This window comes from Lichenostomus cassidix, chromosome 27 (genome assembly GCF_008360975.1).
Source record: "Lichenostomus cassidix isolate B80296 chromosome 27, HeHo_3.0, whole genome shotgun sequence".
Lineage (NCBI taxonomy): Eukaryota > Metazoa > Chordata > Aves > Passeriformes > Meliphagidae > Lichenostomus > Lichenostomus cassidix.
In genome coordinates this window covers 2,940,827-2,962,959 of record NC_139507.1, presented here as the reverse complement: position 1 = coordinate 2,962,959, position 22,133 = coordinate 2,940,827, and the positions used below count along the sequence as shown (strand labels likewise).

Sequence of the window (22,133 nt, the reverse complement as noted above, 5' to 3'; positions counted from 1 at the left end):
TTACCTGTTGGCACTGACCAAAGCCTGTCAGTCGCTGGTCTGAAGCCAAGGCAACTGCAGGATGTCCCTCCCCTCCCACACCCAGGGACTGACATCGGCCATTCTGGCAGCCGATTACAAGGTCAGAACTAGTGAGACCGAGGCGTGGTCACTCCTCTCAGGAGTCCTGTCCTTACCAAGGGTTTGGCCCCTAAGGACAGACCTTGCTGAGGGCAGCAGGTCCTGGCAGCCCTAATCCCAGGCCAGTCCCACAGCTGCCCAGTGGGCTCCAGCCCAGCTCCTGTCCCTCACAGCAGAGATGCTCTGGGGACAGCCAGGAGGAAGGCACTGTGCCAGGTGATATCTTAAAGACACCAACCATGGACTTAGGGGGAATCAAGTGAAACATCAGGACAGAGAGCCAATTCCTGCAGTGGCTCTGGCCACTTCCATCCACCTGGGCTGGACCAAGCATCATCCCATGTCCTGTAGGGAACAATCCTGCCTTGGCAGGGAGTGGAAGAGATGAACTAGTGTCTTTTCCATCTTATTTGATAGAAACTAAAATCATGTCTGAAGTACACAACTGGACTTCATGCAAGATTTTACTCCCTTCCTCTAATGCACTTGAATGTTAAGAGTTAGGCTGGAGTAACGCTGTAGTGTAGGAAGCAGAGGCACTGTAACCGTGTAACTCACATCTGCTCGAACCTAAACCCCGGCTGGAAGTTACTGACCCAGTACTTCTGTCATTAAATGTTTTATTGAAACTTGGGTTTGTGCTCTGCCAGGCCCTGGCCCAGCAGGGCAGTGGCTCCTGGGCATTGTTTAACACAAAGCTCCACTAACAGCCCCAGGTCAGATTCCAGCTCGACCTCCTGCTCTGGCTCAGGGTCTGGGGAGCAGCAGAGTGACATTAACCTGCACTAATACTGTAAATACTGACTGTGTTTGAGGCGTGGGCTGGGCTGGGGCTGTCGCTGGGCACAGCTCACCCTGAGTCCAATGTTGCCAGGGCAAGGAGTGTTTCTCCTCTGAATGTTGAGGCCAAAAGCAAGGGAGAGCTTTGGTGCTTGTCTGGTACCAAACACTGTCATGAAAGCAAAATAGTCCCTGCTGTTACAAAACAAAGGATGAGAATAAATTCTCATTATAACATAAAATATTGAGCTATAAACCCACCCAGAGCACCTGTGACCCTCCATGGAGAAACCCTTCCAAATTTCCACACTGGCAGCAGCCAAGTGCCCAACGCTCAGCCAGGGCCTCTCCTGACAGAACCTCAAGGGTTTGTTTCACCAAAGCTCAACAAGGTATTTGGCAGCACCTGCTCAGGGGCTGGCTGAGCCCACACCCCCAGCGCCCAGATCACTCCAGCAACAGAATACACAGCTGGAATATCTCCTTCATCTGCCTGTTCAAGAACAACAGTGACACTGTCGTCGTTTGAGTTTTTATTAGTTTGTACATCATATACAGTTTATAATAAAGTAAAACCGATTGCATATGGGTCTGCTCAGGCTGATTTCCCATACAAACACGGCATCGGGAGTTCTGCTAAGGAAGTAAACAACAAATATTCACATTTTTACCATTCACATCCTAGAAAGGTCCAACAGGGACAGTCGGTACCGATGCAGAGCCCGGCTGGGAGAGGATGAGGAGTTTGGCAAAGCAATGGGATAGCGATTGCTCCATGCAATTCCCCTTTCCTCCCAGGGAAAGGTTGAGCTATGTACACTGAGGTAAACATTCCGAATTCCAATTCAGATAAATACGGCAGCACAGGGAAAAGCTCCTCTCCAAGTGGCTTCGCATCGGTGCCTGGATTTGTCCTGACTACTCCATAACGTTGTGACACATGTGCACTGCGGGGCTTGGGGTGCTCCCCATGCAGCCCCTCGGATGCTGCCTCACACCACACCCTGTTGACACAAGCCACTAAGGGACAGTGGGGACAGGGATGGGGCAGGCAGACTGGGAGGACAGACAGGCTGCTCGTCCCACTGCAGGCAGCATCCAGTCCCCTATGGATCCTGCTCTCCTGGACCACCCCTGGTGCTCCAGCTAAGCTGCAGTGTCCCAGTTCCCAGCAACAGACCAGAGCTGTCCCTCCAAGCTCCGATCTGGGTAAGGGAAAATGCCCAGCACTGCTCCAAGAAGGGATAACCCCATCCATGACGGTGGGAGTAGAGAGAGCCAGGCCTGGCCAGAAGGGCAAAGCACTTCACATTGGCTCCCACAGTCATGCAGGGACCCAGAACGGCCCCACAGAGCCAAGGGCAGGGACAGCCACCAGCTATTGCCACCTGTCCCTGTCACAGCCCTACCACAGCCACCCAGGGACCAGCACTGCTCCAGTGGGTGGGCACAGCACAGTGGTTCTGTTCCCTAGGGAAGGGGAGGGGAAAGGACAAGGCACGAATTTAAACAGGATGAAAAACATCCATTGGAAATAAGAGAATATCTGGAGTTATTACTGAAACTGAGGAAGTCGTTTGGAAGTGGCAAAGCAGCAGCTGGCCCAACCCTGTGGCTGTTTGATGGCTACAGATCCAGGGCCAGCATGGCTGGACAGGGACCAGCACCAGCCTCTGTGTCAGACAAACTGTGACAGCACAGCAGCATCCACTCTATCTCAGCATATACAGAGAGCAGAGGGACCCACTATTCCATGGATAATAGGGAATACTCTTGTCCCTGAACACTTTTGTCTTTCTCCCATTTTCCAACTTGCAGTTCTGTATTTACAGCAGCCAGTGGCTGTCAGCACTGGAGACCCTGCTCACTGAACACTCCCAGGTTTAAAACCAAACCAGGTACATTCCTGTGCAGCCAAAACAACAAGGAGCCTAAGTGGGTGGCCAGAACCTCCTGAAAGGTCTTCACAGCTTTCCAACCCAAGCTACTCCATGATTCCATGAGCATGACCAGGCAAAACCACATCCAAGGGAAAGCCTAACAGCCACACAATTCCTGATCTCCCTGCCACTACTGCAGTCCCACAGCAGATGCCCCACATGCAGGCTCTGCCCACAGCCACACTCCTCACACACATCTCCTGCAGCTCACAATTTTCCCAGAGAAGCAGTCACTCACTCATCAGCTCTCAAGCTGTTCAGAGCAACTACTCCTAGCTTGGCTGGTGGAAGATGCCCCCTGACACACCAGCCTGGTCTGGCTCTCAGCCATGGCAGCTCCACTCTTTCCAGGTCCTTCCCTTGGCAGCAGCTCTCACAGCACCAGCCATCCCCCCTCAGAGACCCTGGGCAGGAGTTGCCAGGCTGAGAGTCACACCAAAGCATGTCCATCCCACTGCACCCGTGCCTTGGGCAGCACCCACCTCCTGCCCCTCTTTGTGCTCTTTGTCCTTCTAGAAACAGTGCAGGCACAACACAGCTTGAAGATGCTCATTCGTGGTCTCTGCAGCAAATCCCTGTGCTGGTGGCTCCTGTGGGGCTGCAGGACGTGCACGTGGGCTGCCACTGGTTGGAGTATTGGCACTCAGCTTCCCTGTAGCTACACACAACCACAACCTATGGATAATGTCCTGGAACCACTGTGTGTGGAGGCACCACTCCAAGCAATGCACATCTGAGCCCATTTTTTGGAAAGAAGCAGAGTTTTATCTCCCCAAGCCGTGTTGGCACACGGTGGAGGTCACAGTGCCACTGGACACTGCTGCTGCCCTGAGGTGCCAGGTGCCACTGAGCCCTGCTCTGTGCTGGGGGGAAAGGGGACTGCACAGGGCCTGGGGCACCCTGGGCTAGTGGAAGGTGTCCCTGCCCATAGCAGGGGGTTGGACTCGATGGCCTTGAAAAGCCTTCCAGCCCAAACCATTCCATGGTTCTATGCATTTGCCTTCACTTGGATTCACATAACAATGCTCTGTAGAAAGTCTTGGCACTCACCATATGAATATTTAACTACATTAAATCATGCATTCATGTACAGGTTATAAATAGCTGCTGTATACATTTTCTCTCACAGAAGCAGAGCCATTCCACTCCTGTGCTCCAAGGAATGGGCTCACTCAGCTTGGAGAGAAGGAAGGGAGGAAGGAAGCCAGTCACACTTCCCTGGGGCAGGAGGAAATGAGAATAAACCCACTGACAGACACAGGACATGGCTCTGCTCAGCAATGGGAGACCAAGAACAGCCCAGACTGTACAGTGACATCAACGCACACAGGATGAGATGTCATGGATCCAAAATGCCACTAAACAGGTGCTGTAAACTCTGATTTACAGTGCCAGGAAAGCTGGGGAAGCATCAATGTGCATAGACCAGTATTTCAGTTCCCCAGGTATTCACCATTTCAGAGCCTGAAAAGTGCCAGGACCCAGCTGCTCTCGGTGCACCTGGGTGTGTCCATCCCTCACACCAGCATGAAGGACATCGCAATAAACATGGGAGAGTCAGGTTTTGAAAGTATTACCCAGCACTGGCTCACTTAGAAAGCCGAGTTTCAAATGAGCTGTAAAATACTCTATTCTGCAGTGCTAAAATTTAAGCCCTTAAATTTTCCCTCCACGAAAGCAGATTGTCAAGAATCCTGACCAAACACCATGGCAGGACCATGACAGCAACGTCACTGCTGGAACCGCCGGGACCTCGTGGCCCCACCCAGGTCCCTGTCCTGCCGAAGGACACACACACCTCTCGGGAGGGAGGAAGACAAAGACATGGCATTCAGAGCGATCACCTCGTGCAATGAACTCCCTGCAGTGTTTGCTCTGCCGTGGGAAGGTAAATCAGATGTGACACAGAGTCAGTGTGAGGTTGTCTCAGCACAGCCCAGCCTGTGTGCACAAACACCATTCTCTGAGCAAACTCTGGCCTCCAATAGCCCCATGCTGCCAGGGTCAGCCCAGGACACCCAGCCACAGCCCCTCTGACCCTCACTGAGCACCAGCCCAGGGCCCCCAGCCATGGCCCTGCTGCCTCCTGCTCTCCTCACATCCCAGGCTGAGCACAACCTCCCAGGACTGGGCCTGACAGCACCGCACTCCAGAACTGCCACAGACAGGACTGAACTCACACAGAGCACCTGGACAGAAAGGTTCTCCACTCTCTAGAGAAAAGGGGGGAATTCCAGAAGCAGAGCCCTCTCCCAGCTGAGACCCTGCTGTATAACTACCTTTTAGGTGAAAACCAAACCGTTAACAGGCAGTGTCCCACACCAAACCCATCAGGACACAGCTCCAGGCTGGAAGCTCATCCATCCGTCCAGCTCCCATCCTGACACTGCACGAGAGAAACAAGTACAGATGGTCAGTTCAGAGCTGGACTTTGCATTTTCTTGCCGCTTTGCAGGAGTAAATCACTGCCAGGGGAAAAGCACCCAACCAGGTTAACCAACCACACAGCTGCTGCACACTGGGAGCTCGGCGCTGCACATCCCGAACCACCCACGATCCCTGCCTGGAATTCACTTGGCATTGAAAGACTCACCCACGTCATGGATCAGTAACAGGAAATCACACATCAAGCTCAACAGAATCAAGTTTAGCACAAATATAAAATATTCAAGTGGATTAATTAAAAAAAGTACAGTGAAGGAATTCAGCCCAGAGCAAATTCAATATTCCCTTAAACAGGACAATCTTGGGAACACAAAGCCCTTAATTCCAGCTGCATCACAGGGAATTCTCACATAAGCTGCTCTTTAAACTCTAAGCAGCATTTCTCTGATACAGAATTGTAAGCTCACACGTTATCACGGAAGTTTAATGCCCACGTGGGCCTTGCTGGGAGGACCATGGCAAAAAAAAGAGGTTAAAAGAGCCAAGAAGCCAGGCTGGCAGGTGAAATGGGATTGAACGAAACTGGATTGAGCCTTGGCAGTTTTTCCAAAATATTAAGATAACTTACAAGTTACTCCAAACCCTGGACATGCTGCTTTGGAAGCAACCAGAACAAACCAGGAATTCCTTCACCCTCTCACACGTAGAGATTCTGGGAAGATTCCAGGAAATCCTCTGTGCTGAGGGGCAGAAGCAGCTGAAAGCACGGGCCAGCATGGAGGGACCAAGAGATTCAAAGCTTTATTTTTTTTTTTTTAATAAAGTTAACAGTAAAACAAAATTCACAAGCCTTCCCCTCCCGAGCTGGTTTCCTCTTCACACACACAACACACAAACAGAGGCTCCAACCCAGAAATGAAACTGCTCTAAGGACAACGAGACGTGATGGAGGAGGAGTCTGGGGCTGTCCGTATTCGAGGTTAAAAGAAGCAGATCAGGTATGTGTGGTTTGATTTGTGTTTGTTTGCTTCTTAGCCAAACTGGAAAAAGAAATTTCCAGGCCCAGAAGCTGAAAAAGAAAATGGAAGATAATCAGGACTTTCCAAATCCAAAGACAAATGGGTTTAGTGCAATCCTAAGTAGCACATGGATAGCCAAGCTCTCACACACCTCTGGAACAGGGAACCCACGCATTTGTGGTTTTTGAAGCCAAAAGAACCAGAACCAACCACCAGCTGATGCTGTCCAGGCAGAACTTTGAAAAAGCTCTTAGATACTGGTGTGTGGAACAGCCAAATGCCTCCTCAAGCAGCACATCCACTGGGAGCCCCAGCTGCCTTGCTGGGGATCTGTGTACTTACGATTCCATGGCTGGAAGGAGAGCACCTCACCTACCTTCAAAGCTGAAGCCCCCTGGCCCGCCGAAGAAGGCCTTGAAGATGTTATTTGCATCAAAGTCTACAGGGAAGAGAAGCAATCTGTGAGCTGCAGTGAAGTAGCCATTACAGACCCACAGTTCAGGAGCTGTCAGCTCACAGAGTGGCCAAGCAGGGGGACACAGTGTTGGCTCTGAGCAAAGGGAGCCATGGAATGGCCACAAACAGGTAAAGCAGCTGTCACAGAGAGAGCCTGCCACGGGGCAGCCTAAGGATCTGGATAAGCAGCATTTAGGGACCCATAATTACACTATTTTATACATCCTGTGACAGATTTCTGCCTAAAGGCAGCTAACACCCACTAGCTCAGCCAAGGACAACACCTACCAGTATCCCAGCCTGTTCTGAACTAGAAACAGTGTAGCCCTGCCATCCCAATGCTTTCAGGGACCAAACCAAGTCAATTCATGGAATTATTCCCAATGGGAGGCTTGCTTGAGGGGCTAAGGCAGACTCTGAAGGGTCTGATCTTTTAAATGGTCCCATGGCAGAGTATTGTAAAGAACACTGACCTCCCATGTTTAGTCCATCCTCTTCCAAATCTTGCCCACTGTCGTAACGGGCCTTCTTCTTGGGATCTGACAGGATGGTAAAGGCTTCACCAACCTCCTTAAATTTCTTCTCTTCCTCCTTTTGTACTTCTGCACTTGCTCCACTGTGTCGGTCTGGGGATAAACAGACAAGTAGGAAAAAGCTTTTAATTTCTAATGCAAATGGCAAATGTTAAACATTCCCAAGCTCCTGTACTGGAACATGCTCTAGATCTGTGGGGTCAGAGCTGCTATTTGTCCAGAAGTTCCCTCCCTGAGGGACATATTTCTTCCTCAGAAATACGCATTTCTGCCTCAGTGATGGCTGCACAGGGCACATAAGGACTGCTGTGGGTACCTGGATGGTGCATTAGTGCTCGTTTCCTGTAAGCCTTCTTGATCTCATCTTCAGAGGCGTTTTTGTCCACCCCCAGGATTTTGTAGTAGTCTTTCCGTTTGCTCTTTTTCAGTTCCACCTGTGCATTCTTTAGGAGCTGCTTGTGTTCTGGAAAGGAGCACAACACCACAGGGGAAGGGTTACTTCATCCCTTCCACTTCAGGCCACTCAAAACATTCTGAACTCAGTGCACTGCCTCAGACACAAACTGAATTATCATCTCAGCATTCAGTGCTGGGAGAGAAATCAGACTGGTGACAGGCATTTCCAGTGCTTCTGAGGGCTTCCCCATATTGTCCTGCTGGGGTATAAAGCTGCAAATAAGAATATACTGTGGGGAAAAAGAAGGAACAAAAATATTGACAGTTATGGGAAACTTACACATGCACACAGAGAACCCTTGTGCTCACCTTTCGTTTTCTCTGTCTGATAAACCTTCTCATAGTCTCTTACAGCATCTTCATATTGTTCTGTGTCCATGTAACTGTGGAAAGAAACACTCGTGGCCAAGGTGTCCTTCACAGACACATCAAACGGGGCTCAGTACAGGCTGTCTGGGTGGATGTGGATTGAGGAAGAGAAGTGCCCTGGACTTCAGCAGATCAGACCTCAGAGGAGACCACACAGGGAGCCCTGACACTTTGGGAAACCCTGGCACAGGAACCTGCCAGGGCTCCAAGGGGACAATGTAACCTCCTTTGGCAGCACAAGTTCTGCTTTAATGACCTGATAATTCTGATATGCAGCTGCAGGAACTGATCCCAGCCAGCTCGAGCTCCAGGAAGCTGGTGCAGGGTCAGAGCTGGCACAGAGCTTCACACTGGCAGTGCTGGTCAGGAGTGACAACCCTGGCACTTGTAAGGGACATGTGCCTGTCTGTCACCCCTCAGCCTTACTCACAAATTAACTTCTCACTGCAACTTAGCAATTACAGAGATGGAAGGTTGGAAAAGATTCATCTTGGAGGTCTTTTTCAATCTCTTTTCCAACCACTGTAAATTTGCAATTGCAAACATGGAGAGAGAGAGAGGCTCTCTGGGACAGAACATCTTAAGTTCATCTATAAACAGAGTAAGTAAAGTTTTAGAACAAATTCTCCCTAAATCCTGTTCAGATCAGATATCAGGAAGAATTTCTGACCACCTGAAACAGTGGTCAGGCATTGAAACTGGTTGCCCAGGGTGGAGTCACCATTCTGGGAGATGTTCAAAGGAACAACTGGACATGGCACTCAGGGCTCTGGTCTAGTTGACAAGATGGTGATTGATCAAAGGCTGGAGTCAATGATCTTGGAGGTCTTTTTCAACCCAAATGATTCTATAAATATACCATCAAGAGGCAGTGCCAGATCCAGGCAGGCAGGAGAGGCCACAGAGGTTTCCCCCATCTCCTCAGCAGCATAAGGAAGAGGAATAAAATCAGGGGGCTCCCTCTCCATTCAGTTAAGCTCCAGGTTTGTTATCCTGTCCCTCAGAGCTGCTGGGAAGATACTACTGCCCACACACCTGCTTAGGCGCCCAATGTCAAGGTGCACTCACCACTGTGCCCTCCTCAGGTAGGCTTTGATGTATGTGTCATCCAGCTTCACTGCGTTCGTGCAGTCGTCGATTGCTTCTTCAAGTTTCCTAAGCTACAAAGTCAGACACGAGTGAGTGAATCCCATACATCAAACAAATTCTGCATCATGATTTTAGGTAAATTAAAGCTGTGAAGAATCTGGGAATATCTCACTGTTTTCTGTGTCTCTGTCTAGGAATTTTTTTTCCAGTTTCCCCCAAAACACTGAGCTTTTGTTCCCTGGGAAAAAAAAATCAGAAGCATGGCCAGTGACATGACAGAGCTATGTGGTGCTTCTGTGTAAGAAATGCACTCAAAACCAAGGGTCTCCCTGAAAACAATGCCAATTCTGTGTCCAAACTAATTCCTGGGCAGGAAGATAAACCTAAAAATATTTAAAAGAAATTTTTTTTAGAAAAAGCATTGTTTGTTTTCGGACACAAAGAGCCATGTAAGACAATCCATTATGTGGCCTTCAGCTCATCCCACTTCCTATGTTTTGGGAACAGCCTGTGTCTCTTGACCAAGTGGGGGTGTTTGGGAAAAAAGCATCAACATTGGGACAGCTGAGGAAGAAAAATGCCCAGAGGATACAGGGTGGGAATTGGGAGCACTGTCACATGACTGGCTGTTTCTCTGGATAGTGCAGGACTAAAATTCAACAATAAAGCTAAAGAAGTGTCACGGGGCTTTAAATCAGGTCATTTTTTTTTAACACAAAAATCCAAAACAAGACATGATTTACATGAAGAATAAGAAAGTAAATCTGCTCGTTCCTGGGAAGGAAACCAACAGAGACAGGGGTGTCTTTTGCTGACTAAGATAAGGCTAAAGCATGTCCCTCATCTCCCTCCCACTCTGTGCAGCCCAAGTATTTGAGTTTTGTTGCTGCAGGAGTCGATTGCTGGCTGTTGGGAACTGATCCAAGTGTTGTGCAAGCACAAAACCCTGAAACACTGCCCATGGCTTCAGAGATGCAGCTGCACAGCAGCCAGGGGAGCCTGTGCTTTCCAGAATAACTTATTTGTGGTTTATCACTGCTGTGGTGAGGGATATGGTGACAGACACCTGCCAGGTGTCCCTTACCTTTGAATTAACCGTCCCCCTGTTGCAGTAGAGTTTGGCATTTGTTTTGATATTATTTGGATCTATTCCTAGTGCCTCTGTGTACAGTTCATATGCTAGTTTGTAGTTGCCTTTCTTGAATGCTTTATTCCCGTCTTCCTTCTTCGCTTTAAGTGCTTTGGCATTCTGAAAGGAAACACACCTGGGTAAGGACAGGAGGTCAGGGGGGCCAAGCACCTTGTTCTGCTGGACAAGAGCCCTCAAACACAATAGTTCTAATTTGGTTTCAGACATTGCTGCAGGATACAGCAGCAGAAATTATCTGGAAGCACTTTCTTTTTCCCCCAAGAGAAGCACTAAGGAACAGCCAGTGCCAGTTCCAGGCATTCTCCACCGGAAAAAGGTTGCCTAGTTTTTAAGATGAGAACAGGATAGTGCAGTAAATTTATGGATTAAAATAAAAGGACTGGAAGCTCATTTTTTTTGAGAGCTTTACACACATAAACAGATTTAAAGTCAGTCAAAGAACTACATCAGGGAAGGAGCAACATGAAGGAACAGTATTAAATAAAACTCAGGGTGTTGGCACGAGTATTGGTTCTGAAAGTCAGGAGTTCCTGTAGAACCTTTGTATCTGGTTTTGTTGCTTCTGTACCTGACCAGGCAACAAAGAAAAATGAAGGGAAGGCTGCCTCAAAGTATCGCAATCTGCTGAGAAACAGTTTCTAGGAGCTTGGTTTTATCTGAGGCAGCAGCTGGTTGTCTTTGGGAAGGCCTGGACACTGCCTGCTCCTGGAGATCTGGGAATGGCAATGCTAAGCGAGGGAGAAGGGATTGATCCAGCAGAACCAAACTACGTGCTTAGTTGAAAAAACCCAAATCCTGGTGATTTTGCAGCCCTGTCTCCACCACTTACCCGGCAGGCAAGACAGGCCTTCTCATGGTCAGGGGCCATCCTGAGGGCCTGCACAAAGAACTGCACAGCCTTCTCGATGCAGTCCTCGTAGTACAGGCACAGCCCACGCACATACAGAGCGTCAGCATTCGTCGAGTCCATCCGTAGGATATCACTGAAACACACAGCAATAAAGGAAATCTTTCTTATTTCTGTTTCCTTCTGACCTCTACAGGCACCTTTCTCTACTGAGGTACCCAGTCATTTTAACAAGTCTGGTACAGATAAGCCTGCTCAAGCAGGATGGCTGGTTGTGAATGGGCTCTGGATGCAGCTTCCCAGGAAGATTAATGGGGTAAAATCACACGCTCCCTCCTCATCACCACATGCATTAAGGACTACTTGTATTTTATATTCCCTCACTTATTCCAGGTGTGGAGCACAGGGAGCAGCCAGGATACCCCAGCAGGTGTTTCTCAGCCCCAGCCCCTGGACACTCACCTGGCCACAGACTGCGCCTCAGGGTATCTGCCCAGCAGCGCCAAACACTCAGCCTTGAGGATTTTGAACCGGTGACAAGCAGGAGCAAACTCCAAAGCACGATCCATGCAAAACACAACCTGGGGTGGGAAAAAACCACAGGCGTGAGCACAGCAAAGAGCCAAGGGCCTAGTCTGAACAGCTGCCTCACGCCTGAGATTTGTGTTTGACCAGGAAAGTGAGCGTGCAGACACCCACCTCCACTGCTGCTGGAGACACATTTCATTGGAAAATTTTCCTCATGTGCAGGTTGTGCCTTTCAAAGGGCTTTGTGTTTCAAGGTCTGAGGCATCTGCTACATTACTGTGACAGTGCACTACACAAGACTCAAGGGACACCTGTAGGAGGTTCATCCCCTTAATTCTTCTAAACTGTAAGCCCTAAAGAAAGGGCCAAGAAGGACAATCCTGCCCCTGTTTCCTGCAGTATAAAGACATGTGGGAGGGACAGAAATTCAATAGATCAAGATAGTTTGGACTGGACAAAACACAAAAAAGTACAGTGCAAGGGCTGATCTTCCACTAGCCTGACAGCCATGGGCAGAGTGAGCTAATGGGTCTTTTCCATCACTGCACTCTGGTGGGGACATCTGCGCAAGAACGGGGCATTGTTCCCCAAGGTTCATCTGCTCCTCAGCCCGTGACATCACAGGGCCTTGCTGTGGGAAGCACTGTGCTCCAGAGCCAAGGGCTCCTGGGTGAGGCAGGAGCAGCTCTGCAGAAACAAAGATCACGTTTCATGTTAGCCTCCCCAGTGAAGTGGGAGTAGGGAAGTGAGGGACAGATGCAGACACCCAGGACGTGCAACACAGGCAGGACAATTCCTACACAGGAAATTCAGACTGACCACACATCTCATTTGCTCCTCAGAAACAGGTGATACAAAGCTGGAATTTACCCTTCCAAAATCTTGAGCTTAGCCTAAGAGTGACCTGAACAATGAGCTCAATGCACTGGACAATCTCCTTTCTGGGATAAATCTGAGCCTTACATGCATCCACTGCACAGAAACAGTTGCATGAGAAGTGCTTGGTGCCTTTCAGATTTCATGCTGTCATTTCTTGTTTTATCAGGTCAGTACCAGCTGCATCCTGTTACAACCCTTGGGAAGAAAGATTTGGAAGCTGTAAGAATGCCCCATGGAGATCTGCATTCTTCCTTGTGCCACCCTTGCTGACACACAGCCTGCCTTTTTCTTTTTCTTTTAAAGAGTTGAGAAAGAAGAATCCTGGATATGCATTTCAGGAGCAAAGCATGATCAAATGCTGCTGCTGACAAAATCTGTCTCAAACAGCTCATTCATGACTCCACTCACCCTGCAAAGAAAACAGTGACAGACGGTTGGCCTAAGCCAGTCACCTCCTCACTTGTCATTTGGTCAGTGCTCAGAGACCACGAGCTCTGCCACTTTCAGAGCTGACACAGTTCACCAGCCAGCCCTACTCCAACAGATGGGGCACAGCACCTCTGAAACACCCAGCAAGGAAACCAGCCACACACCTGCATGGGCCATGTCAAACACACCAGTTCTTATATAAGACCACACCAAACAAATTAATCTCACCTTCCTGAAATCCCGTTTCTCAAAATCCACTTCAGCTATTTTTTCATACTCAAGCACAGTCGTGGCATTCTTCAGCTGAAAGACAGAACACACGAGTGCTGCAGGACAGTCTCTGCTCTGAAATGCCACAAAGCAGCATTTGAGCTGCCAACTCTTGAATGTCAGAGCCAAAACTACTGCAGACCATGGACCAATAATACAGATGACATGAATACTTTTGCCAGCATTAAAATCAGCTTGAAATCAAGTGACCAAACTGGGTGGCCAGGAAAATGTACCCTGTGAAAGAGCCACAACAGCGGCAGCTGCCTTACACTGCTCTCCATTTCTCCTTTGGCCAGCTCAGCCTCCACAGCACCTACTGGAGACAGTTAAATCTGAAGATCCCCTTACCTCCTGCTGTGCCTGGGTATTCTTATGATCCAGTTCTAAAACTCGTTGAAAGCAGCGGCTGGCAGCCATGGCATTCCCTAGGGAAAGGTGGCACTTCCCTTCCCGGAGATGGCCCTGGGAACACAGGTAAAAGGGAGTTGCAAGAGCTGTAAGAGGTGCAGACAAGGTACTGAATGAGGAGCCTGAAGTTCTCCACATACCCGTACAAAGCTGTCGTCCAACCTGACTGACTGCTGAGCATCCTCCAGTGCTTCTCGGAACCGTCCCAACATCATGAGCGTGGCAGCTCTGTTCCCATAATAACTGGCATTATTGGGACACGTATCTGGAGACAATGCAAGACTCACTATCAGCGTAATGCAGCAGCTACATAACTTGTGGCAATTAAGAACATTGGCCCTGACTGGCGTTATTGATCTGGTGACATTTCCCAAGGCAATTAAGGCAGGCAGAAAGTTTTCATTCAGCATGTGCTGCCAGAAACCCCACTGGTGTGTTTGAAATCAGCAACCAGCTCCAATTTTAGACATGGTATCCAGCAAAGATTGATATTATCAGCTGTTCTCACCTATGGCTTTTGTGTAGTAGTTGTATGCTTCGTTGTAATCTTTCTTGGCATAGTACGCGTTTCCTTGCTCCTTGAATGCTTCCGCTTCCCTGAAAGGAAGCAAAACACCACATTTTCAGAGGAACTGAGCATCAAACAGATTTTGACTATGATGAGCATTTGAACCCCAAGCAATCTCAGTATAACTGTTCAATGCACCAAATGCTTGTAGCTGGTTGTTGTGAGATCTCCTCAGCACACTCTGCCCAGGAGAAAGCAGCACACCTCATTTCCTGATGGCTCTCAGATATTCCAGTGCTTTATCAAGGATACTCAGGGATATTTCCTGGCCAAATTTTACAGGGGTGCAATAGCAGCCTAAAGCCACCTTTGAGTCCCCCCAGGGAGTCCATCAGAACTCCCTGGTATGGGGCTCATCCAACAGCCCCCTCCTGCAAGGTGCTGCACCTCAAAACAAAAGAGACAGTGCTGGATCTTTCAGGAGCCCCACGTACTTACAAACCAGAGCCAAGAACAATTTCCATGTTCAAAAGACAGCTAAATCAAAGAGAAATATGGGTACAAGCCTGCAACAGAAGCCTGGCACTGCCTTGGCAACAGGTCTAGAAATAGTCCTCACACTCAAGAGCGAGCATTTGCAGAGACAGTTTGGGACATTTAAAAACACACAACATATGGTTTAAAGCAGCTTCCCTTAAACTCTCGAAAGCAAAGCTTCCCCTGAGTGAAACCAAGCCTCTTCTCTTCCCTCATCTCCCTTTAGCCTTTCAGCTGCACAGGCCAAGAGGGAGAGTACATCACAGTGATGGAAGAGCGAATGCGAGCAGTGCTCAGCAGGCTGACCTGGGAGAGAACAAAGGGAATTGTGTTGGAACAAGTTCCCATGTTTTCAGCCTCGCTCAGGCTGCCATTGGCCATTCCCACACAACCACCTCATGCAGGGGTTGTTTTCACTGAGCCATTGCAGACTTCCCAGCTGGCAGAACAATGGACACTGGGAGCTGGGAAGTGTGCTCTTCACTTTCAGTTTTAAGTTTTGCTGTGGGCTACACCCCAGCCGAGTCCAGCCATGGCCCTGTGGGAGTTAAACCCTGGGATGAGATGAGTAAGACCTGCGGCAGAGAAATGGCGTAGCACATGCACCTGCTGCCCCCCAAGGGCCTTGTCCTGGCTTTCGGGTCAGCTCCTCCCACTCCTGCTCTAGAAAGTGATGGACTCACCCATCAGGGATGGGAAACTGCCATTTCTCCTCCACCCCAGCCCTCCCAGCTTCACACCTGAGGCAGGTGCTGCAGCCTGGCTTTTTCTCAGGAACCAGTACCCACCAGAGCCCCAGGAGCTCTGCACCATCCCAGCTACACTGATCTACAACAAGGATGTGCCTGTGGGATGGATCCATATCACAATCATCAGGATGCAAACTGCATGATTAAACTATTTCCAAACACAACCTCCTTTTTTGAATATTACAAATCAAATATCTAAATATGGTGGAAAAACCACTCAGCAATTCTGCACTTTTGGAACCCAGGCAGTAAAGTGTTTCACTGTTCTCTTGTTTTTGTAATCATCACAGATCCTGTGAAAGTTCCTTCCCTCAGAAGGTCCCTGTTGCATAGTCTAAAGAAATGGGTGAACAGTCTTAATGGCAGAATTCACCTGAGCTACCACCACAACCTGTCCAGCAGAGTCTTTTAGCCATTCTACCTGTCATGACACGAGGAATTACCATCTAACAGACACAGCTAAAGGCTGGGTGCCAGAGCATCCCATCTGCCACAAACTGCTGGGAAGAGCTGGGAAAAAAAGGAGAAAGAAAACATAACCCTGGCAGAACCAATTTTCAGAAAGCACTGGTACTCTGAGATGCCAGAGAAACATGCCTACACAAGGATTACTGTTTTCTAGTCTTTTTTATTCATTTGTCTGTTTTCTTTTTAAGCATTTTAATACGGATCAATGTATTAACAAGTCCCAGTGCCTCGGGTGACGCTGGCAGAAAGGAGAGCATAGATATTTCTGCTGCTCACACAGCCTAAAGCGTAACGATAAAAATTGTGAAAGCAAATCACCCTCACAGCAAGAAGGCAAAGGACCTGCTGGAGCTGTCTGGCTGGGCTCGAGCTCCAGCGCCAGGACAGAAGCAGCTCTGCCCTGTTGTGCCCTGCTGACATACAGAGCACACAGCCCTTGTTTACCATGGCTCTGGCTCCAACAAGGAGAACTGCAGCCCCTGATCTCACTGGGGATTGTTTCACCCCAACAGATGCTGTGGCCTGAATGAGCTCATTCTGCCTCCCGCGCTGCTGGGGCCTGCGCTCCCCACTTGCTACTTTTGACACTGAAGAAGAATCGTGCTTTGCTAAAAATACGCCCCCAGCTGAATGGGTGGCTTTGTGACGGGCTTGGTGTCTTCGCAGGGCTGCTCCATGCTGGACACAGAAACGGAGAAGAGCTGCACCAAGGAGCTGGGGAAGAAGCTTGCCTTTCATCACTCACATGCACCACAGGCACAGGAGGGGCTGGTGGGAGTGACTCTCCTTGTAAGAGAGGCAATTATTTTTTTTCTCTTTTATGATATTTCTCAGCATCTCCAATACTTGAAGTACTTTGGTCCCTGTCACCCCAGAGAACCTCCCACCACAGAATCATTCGGGCTGGAAAAAGCCTCCAAGACCTTTGAGTCCAATCTGTGACTGATCATCACCTTGTCAGCCAGACCAGAGCACTGAGCGTCACACCCAATCTCATGCCCAATCGTTCCACGAATGCCTCCAGGCATGGGGACTGCAACATTTCCCTGGGTAATGCCTAACAACTCTTTTTGTGAAGAAGTTCCACCTCATGTCCAACCTGAATCTCTTCTGGCACAGCCTGAGACCAACGAAGACAAGCAGCAGCTGTGCGCGCTGACACTCCCTCGCACACTCAAGCGCTGAGGATGGAGCTTGCTGCCCGCCTGGGGAGAGAGGAACCAGCACAAGGCTCCTTCTCCTCCCCATGCCCCATGAAAGCTCAGCCTCTGCTCCTTCCCAGCACAGCAGCGCTCGGAGAAGCCATCCCGCGCACAGTGACACAATCCCACACTTCCCTAACAACTCCTGCCTCCTCCTCAGAGCTTCCACACGCTGCCCCCGCTCGAGTGCCGATCGTGGCTTCCACCTCCCACTCCAGCTCCCAATGAGACTCCCGCAGACCTATCTTGCAGACACCTGATTTTCTGTCATGGGAACCTTTAGGGATCTGTAACGCAGCAGCTCTTGGTCCAGGTGTGCTGGCACAGCCCTTGGGCAGGGATGTGCCAAGGCAACACCACCAGTGGCAGAAATCCAACAGCTAAGCGGGTGGCAGAGTCACTCTCTCCCAGCTCTCCTGACCCTCACTCCCACTTCACTGCCCGCCTCCGTTATGAAACGGTGGCAAAACCCTAAAATAGCCAGGATTTAAGGAAGGCTCCAAAATCCTGTCCTGACCAACAATCTTTCCTTTTATACTTTAGCAGAAGGAACACACCTGCCTATTTTGTGCAGTTCTTGCACAGGCTTTTTCTTTAATAGGATATGATGCCTTTATCAGGCATTTTTGGGGGTGAAATCCCGCCCAGATTCTCAGCTGTCAGATGTGACTCAGCTGCTGGGGTAAAATAAGTTGGGTGATCTCAATTCAGTTTACAGCAGGCAGATGTCTAGAGCTTAAAATTAGCCATCATGCCCTGGACATACAACAATCTCCCCTCCCTTCTTTCAGGACTTGGAAGAGAAACAAAACACTCCATGTGCCAGAAAAATACACACTTCAGAGAGCCTTTCTCAGGTGAGGTTTGACACTGAGTGAGGATTTAGAGATACAGGGTTTAGTGGTTTGTATTTAGAGATACAATATATATTTACAACTTCCTCATGAGGGGCTGCAGAGGGACATGTACTGATCTCTTCTCTCTGGTGACAAGTGACCCAAGGGAACGGCTGGAGCTGGATGAGGGAGGGTTTGGTTGGATATTAGGAAAAGGTGCTTCCCCCAGATGGTGACTGGGCACCGGGACAGGCTCTGCAGGGCAGTGGTCACTCACACTTGTATGTAACATGCTGCGAGGCCCTGGCTGGGCAGCGCTGACCCGCCGAGGGCAGAGCAGAGCAGTTTCCCAGCACATCAGCTCCCCCCAACGCACTCCCGGCGGGCTTGCTCTGTGCAGCAGCACAGACACCATGGCAGCGACTCAATGCAGCCCCCAGCCTGCCAAATCCGAGTCTGGACATGCAAATATCTGCACAGATGGGCAAAGGACTCACCCATTGAAACGCAACAGAGGACTCTCCAAGAGCAGAACTGAACCTGAACCCAGAAGGTGCTCAAATCCCCAGAACATTCCCCATACCCAAGGGCAAATTTGTGGAAGACCAAAAGAGCCACAAGAAATCCAAGTACTGACCCAAACCTTCCCTGCAGCCATGAGTGAGAACCGCATCCGAGCCTCAACTTTAATTGTACCGTTATGTAATTCCCGGAGCTCGGAATTAACCTAATTCCCAGCAATGGCCCCATCACGCCTGGCAGGGCCACAGCGTAACTTTTGTGAAAACCCATGGAAGGGTCTAGAATCAGGCTGAGACTGCTTTTTTGAAGGAAGCAATTCCTTTCAAATGAAGGAAGCCAGCCAGCTTAAGAATTCCATGGGAAAACAACTGCATCTACATTATGATTCACCTCAAAAAGCACATTTCATGCTAAGGAAACAGGCTGAAACTGTAGGTATGGATCATCTTTTCCGACTGGATAAATCAACTGCCTAACTTAGATATTCAAATACTCTGCAGATACACAGGAAAACAAACAAGTACACGAGTACCTTCTGTTGCTTCTGGTATGATCATAAGATCATAAAACATTGCAGATATGTAAAATGGACTAGTTTATCACCTGGGAAACCCAAGTGCCCATTTGCAGGGCATATTCCTTCTCCTTTGCAGAGCTATTCCTTCTCCAGGGTATCCCAGAATGACCTAGTGCCCCTCAGATGAGTCACCCCCTCCTGCCAGTGCTGCCCCGAAAGCTGGCCAGAAACGTCATCTTTTCTGGAGGAGTCTCACTGAGATGCACCTCACTGCATGCACTGGAAAAGCCTCTTGGTGTTCACCAACACCTGACAACCTCCAGGTAACACCTGCAGACCTGATCAGTGACCCACAGCCCAGCCAGGCCTGGAACCTCCTGGACTCCATGTGGGCCACTCTGTGCTCATCACTTTGCTGTGGAAAATGACAATTCCCCACAGAGGTATCAAGACATCCCAAGTCTGCAGCAGGGGCTCTGCAATCTCCTAACAGGATTTTCCCAACAACTGGAGGTATTTCTTTTTAAGAGGCTTCTACATGCTCCAGTGCTGAAGAACAAGGAGAAGGATCCGGCCTGGAGCATGCACAGGAGCCAGAACCCAGAGCTGCCAGGAAGATGACAAGGAAATTCTCCCTGGAAAAGCTCCAGGGGCCCAAGCTTATAGAGCAGCTGGAAGCAGGGAAAAACTGTTCCCATGGGTGAGAAACCTTTAAAATTAATGAAGGAATAAGTGAGTTTTTGGGGGTGGCCCAGTCCTGCTCATCAGCTGCTCTGCACTGGTGCACCAACGGATAAAATTAACACAATTACATCAACACTTTCCGCCAGGACCCCAACAATCCATGAGGCAGCAGCAGACAATAATTATCCTGTGACCACACTCCATTCCTGTGCCCTGGACACCCTGGGAGCCCTCTGGCATGTCTGCAGCTGCTTCAGGGCGTTAGTTACAGCCATTCTGAAACGCAGATCTCCCTTTTGCTTGTTTTCTAACTTTACGGTTTTATTAAGCCATGTAGAAGAGAACTGTGCCTTTGGACAAAGGTGAGTTCTTAAGCAAAGTATCCTTATTCTGCCGTACCGTAATTCCTAAATGAAAACATGGAACACTCATTGCTGAGTTATCATAAGGATCCTGAAAAGGTATTCTCTTATTTTTGCTGATCTTTACGTGAGTGCAGACACATCCCGAAGGCTGCACCAAATCACTTTGTCCTGTGCAGAGTTCACCCAGCCCTCACCTGGCAGGGGATGTATCACAAACATCTCACCTCTTCTGAGGCTCCAACTCCACTCCCCAGTACAGAGATTATTGCTCTGATTTCCATGAGGGCAACTGAGCTACTGCAGTGAAACAGGAAGGGCTGGGGTAGGGAAGAGGTTAATGCACAGACCTGCAAAGAAATTGGAATGTGCAGGGCCAGCTCCTCCAAAGCAACCCCAGGGAATCAGCTCCTGCACATTTGGGTCCATTTTAGCAAGGGAAAGGTGCAACATCCCAAAAAGAACACTAAAAGGAAACACAGCGAAGGCACCTAATGAAAGCGGTGCACGGCACAGCCTCAGGAAGGAAAGAAAGAGTTACAGGTCACTACCTGCAGACACCTGTGCCTTCAGCCAGGGTTTTACCTCTGGGAATTTTTACCATTTCAAACACCACATTTTGCTTGCCCAGGGGGCAGGAATGATGTGCCCACACAGGCCTGTCCCAGCCTCACCGGCTGGGCGATCCCAGTGTTCTGTGAGCCCCAAGTGCCTCTTCAGCAGCTCCTCCTTTCCTGCTCAGCGGGACCTCCCCAGGGAGTTGCTCCTCAGGCATCAACTCCACAGAATCCCTTGGGCCATCAATGGGAGTCTGAAACCACCATTCCTCAGAGGCCACTTTCGGTTTTGTTTCCTCTTCATTCCACTAAGTAAATGTCCAGACCAATTACCTCCACCCCTCCAGGAACAGCTCTTTCCTTCCAGCTCCCTGGGAGATGAACCCAGCGCCTACCACTATGGAAAACCAGCGGAGTTTCCAGGACAGGGACCTTCCTACCTCTCTGCCCACAGCACTCCAGCTCACTCACTCCTGGGAGGAAAACTTGCAGTAAAGGTCGGGATGCCACCTCCCCCACCTCAGGTGACACTGGCAGCTCCCCCGGGCACGGTGCACCAGAGCACTCACGGACAAACCGGGAGCTCCTGTATGATGGAGCATTCCCGGAGCAGGGCTCTGCCCAAGGTGTTTTTCCCGTTATCCACAGCAAGGCAGAACAGGGTGAAACCCACAGTGGGCAGGTTTCAAATGGACCAGGAACCAGGGGAATAGGGCGATGAAGCAGCAAAGGGTTCAGGAGTTTGAAGCCTCCTCTTCCCACGCGTTTAATCCTTCCCTCCCCAGCGAGGGGGAGGACGCGCTCCCCCGACACCGGTGAGGGTGTGTGGCCTCGGGACACAGGGTGTGAACTGTATTTCTGGGACACCCCGGTAACGGGTGCATGTTCTAATCCCGGTGCACACGGAGGCCGCGGGAGCTCACTGGGACACACCGGCACCGCATCGAAATCCAGCAGCTCCCGGGCCCTGCCGCGTGCGGCCCGGGCTGTCACCACCCGCTGCGGAGCCCCGGGGTCGCCGCCGCTCCCGGCCGGCCCGGACCGAGGACTCTGCCTGCGGGGCGCGCCCGGGCAAGGACCGCCCGGCGTTCCCGGGAGCGCTCTCGGCCCCGCCGAGCACCTGCGGCCGCCCTGCATAGCGGCCCCGGGCCCTGCGGCGCTCGCAGCCTCGCCGGGCCGCGGCCCGCCCACCGGGAGGGACAGGGGCCGCCCTCTCCCCGCCCGGGCCGCCGCTCTACCTGCGCGCCTCCTCGTCGCTGTCGGTGTCGCCGGGCCCGTCGGGCGCCGCCATGACCACATCGCACTCGGCCTCCGCTGCCGCCGCCGCCGCCATCTTACCGCGCGGGGCTGGGCCGGACCGGGGCGGGGCGGGGCAGGACGAGCGCCGGAACGGGCGGGGCCTCCGCCGGGAAGGCGGGGCGGGGCCCGACCGCCAGGGGGTGCTCGCGGACGGGCCCGGCGGCGGCATCGGGCGGGTCCGGTACCGGGCAGGGGCGGAACTAGACGGGTGAGGGGGCGGGGCTTACACAG

General features: G+C 50.5%; 1 protein-coding gene across 1 annotated transcript; it reads right to left on the bottom strand.

Moving 5' to 3' along the window:
- Window positions 1-1,420: 1,420 nt before the first annotated feature.
- Window positions 1,421-22,086, bottom strand: DNAJC7 (DnaJ heat shock protein family (Hsp40) member C7). The gene is made up of 14 exons (XM_085083626.1): window positions 21,842-22,086; window positions 14,170-14,258; window positions 13,802-13,926; window positions 13,602-13,715; window positions 13,209-13,283; window positions 11,607-11,725; window positions 11,127-11,280; window positions 10,232-10,396; window positions 9,127-9,218; window positions 7,999-8,072; window positions 7,550-7,696; window positions 7,174-7,326; window positions 6,621-6,683; window positions 1,421-6,294 (listed from the first exon to the last, which is right to left on the bottom strand). Exons 1-14 carry the CDS (start codon window positions 22,069-22,071, stop codon window positions 6,257-6,259), a joined length of 1,638 nt encoding a protein of 545 aa, XP_084939752.1. The 5' UTR covers window positions 22,072-22,086; the 3' UTR covers window positions 1,421-6,256.
- Between the last annotated feature and the right edge of the window lie 47 nt (window positions 22,087-22,133).

What these genes read in the sequence shown, in the direction of transcription:
- DNAJC7 (XM_085083626.1), bottom strand. Translation starts at nt 22,071, where the DNA reads ATGCCGCCGCCGGGCCCGTCCGCGAGCACCCCCTGGCGGTCGGGCCCC. An exon ending in AGGCCTGTCTTGCCTGCCGG is followed by an intron (nt 10,397 to 11,126) that starts GTAAGTGGTGGA and finishes GTTTCCTTTCAG; the next exon opens with AATGCCAAAGCACTTAAAGC. An exon ending in TACCTGAGGAGGGCACAGTG is followed by an intron (nt 8,073 to 9,126) that starts GTGAGTGCACCT and finishes TTCTTTCCACAG; the next exon opens with TTACATGGACACAGAACAAT.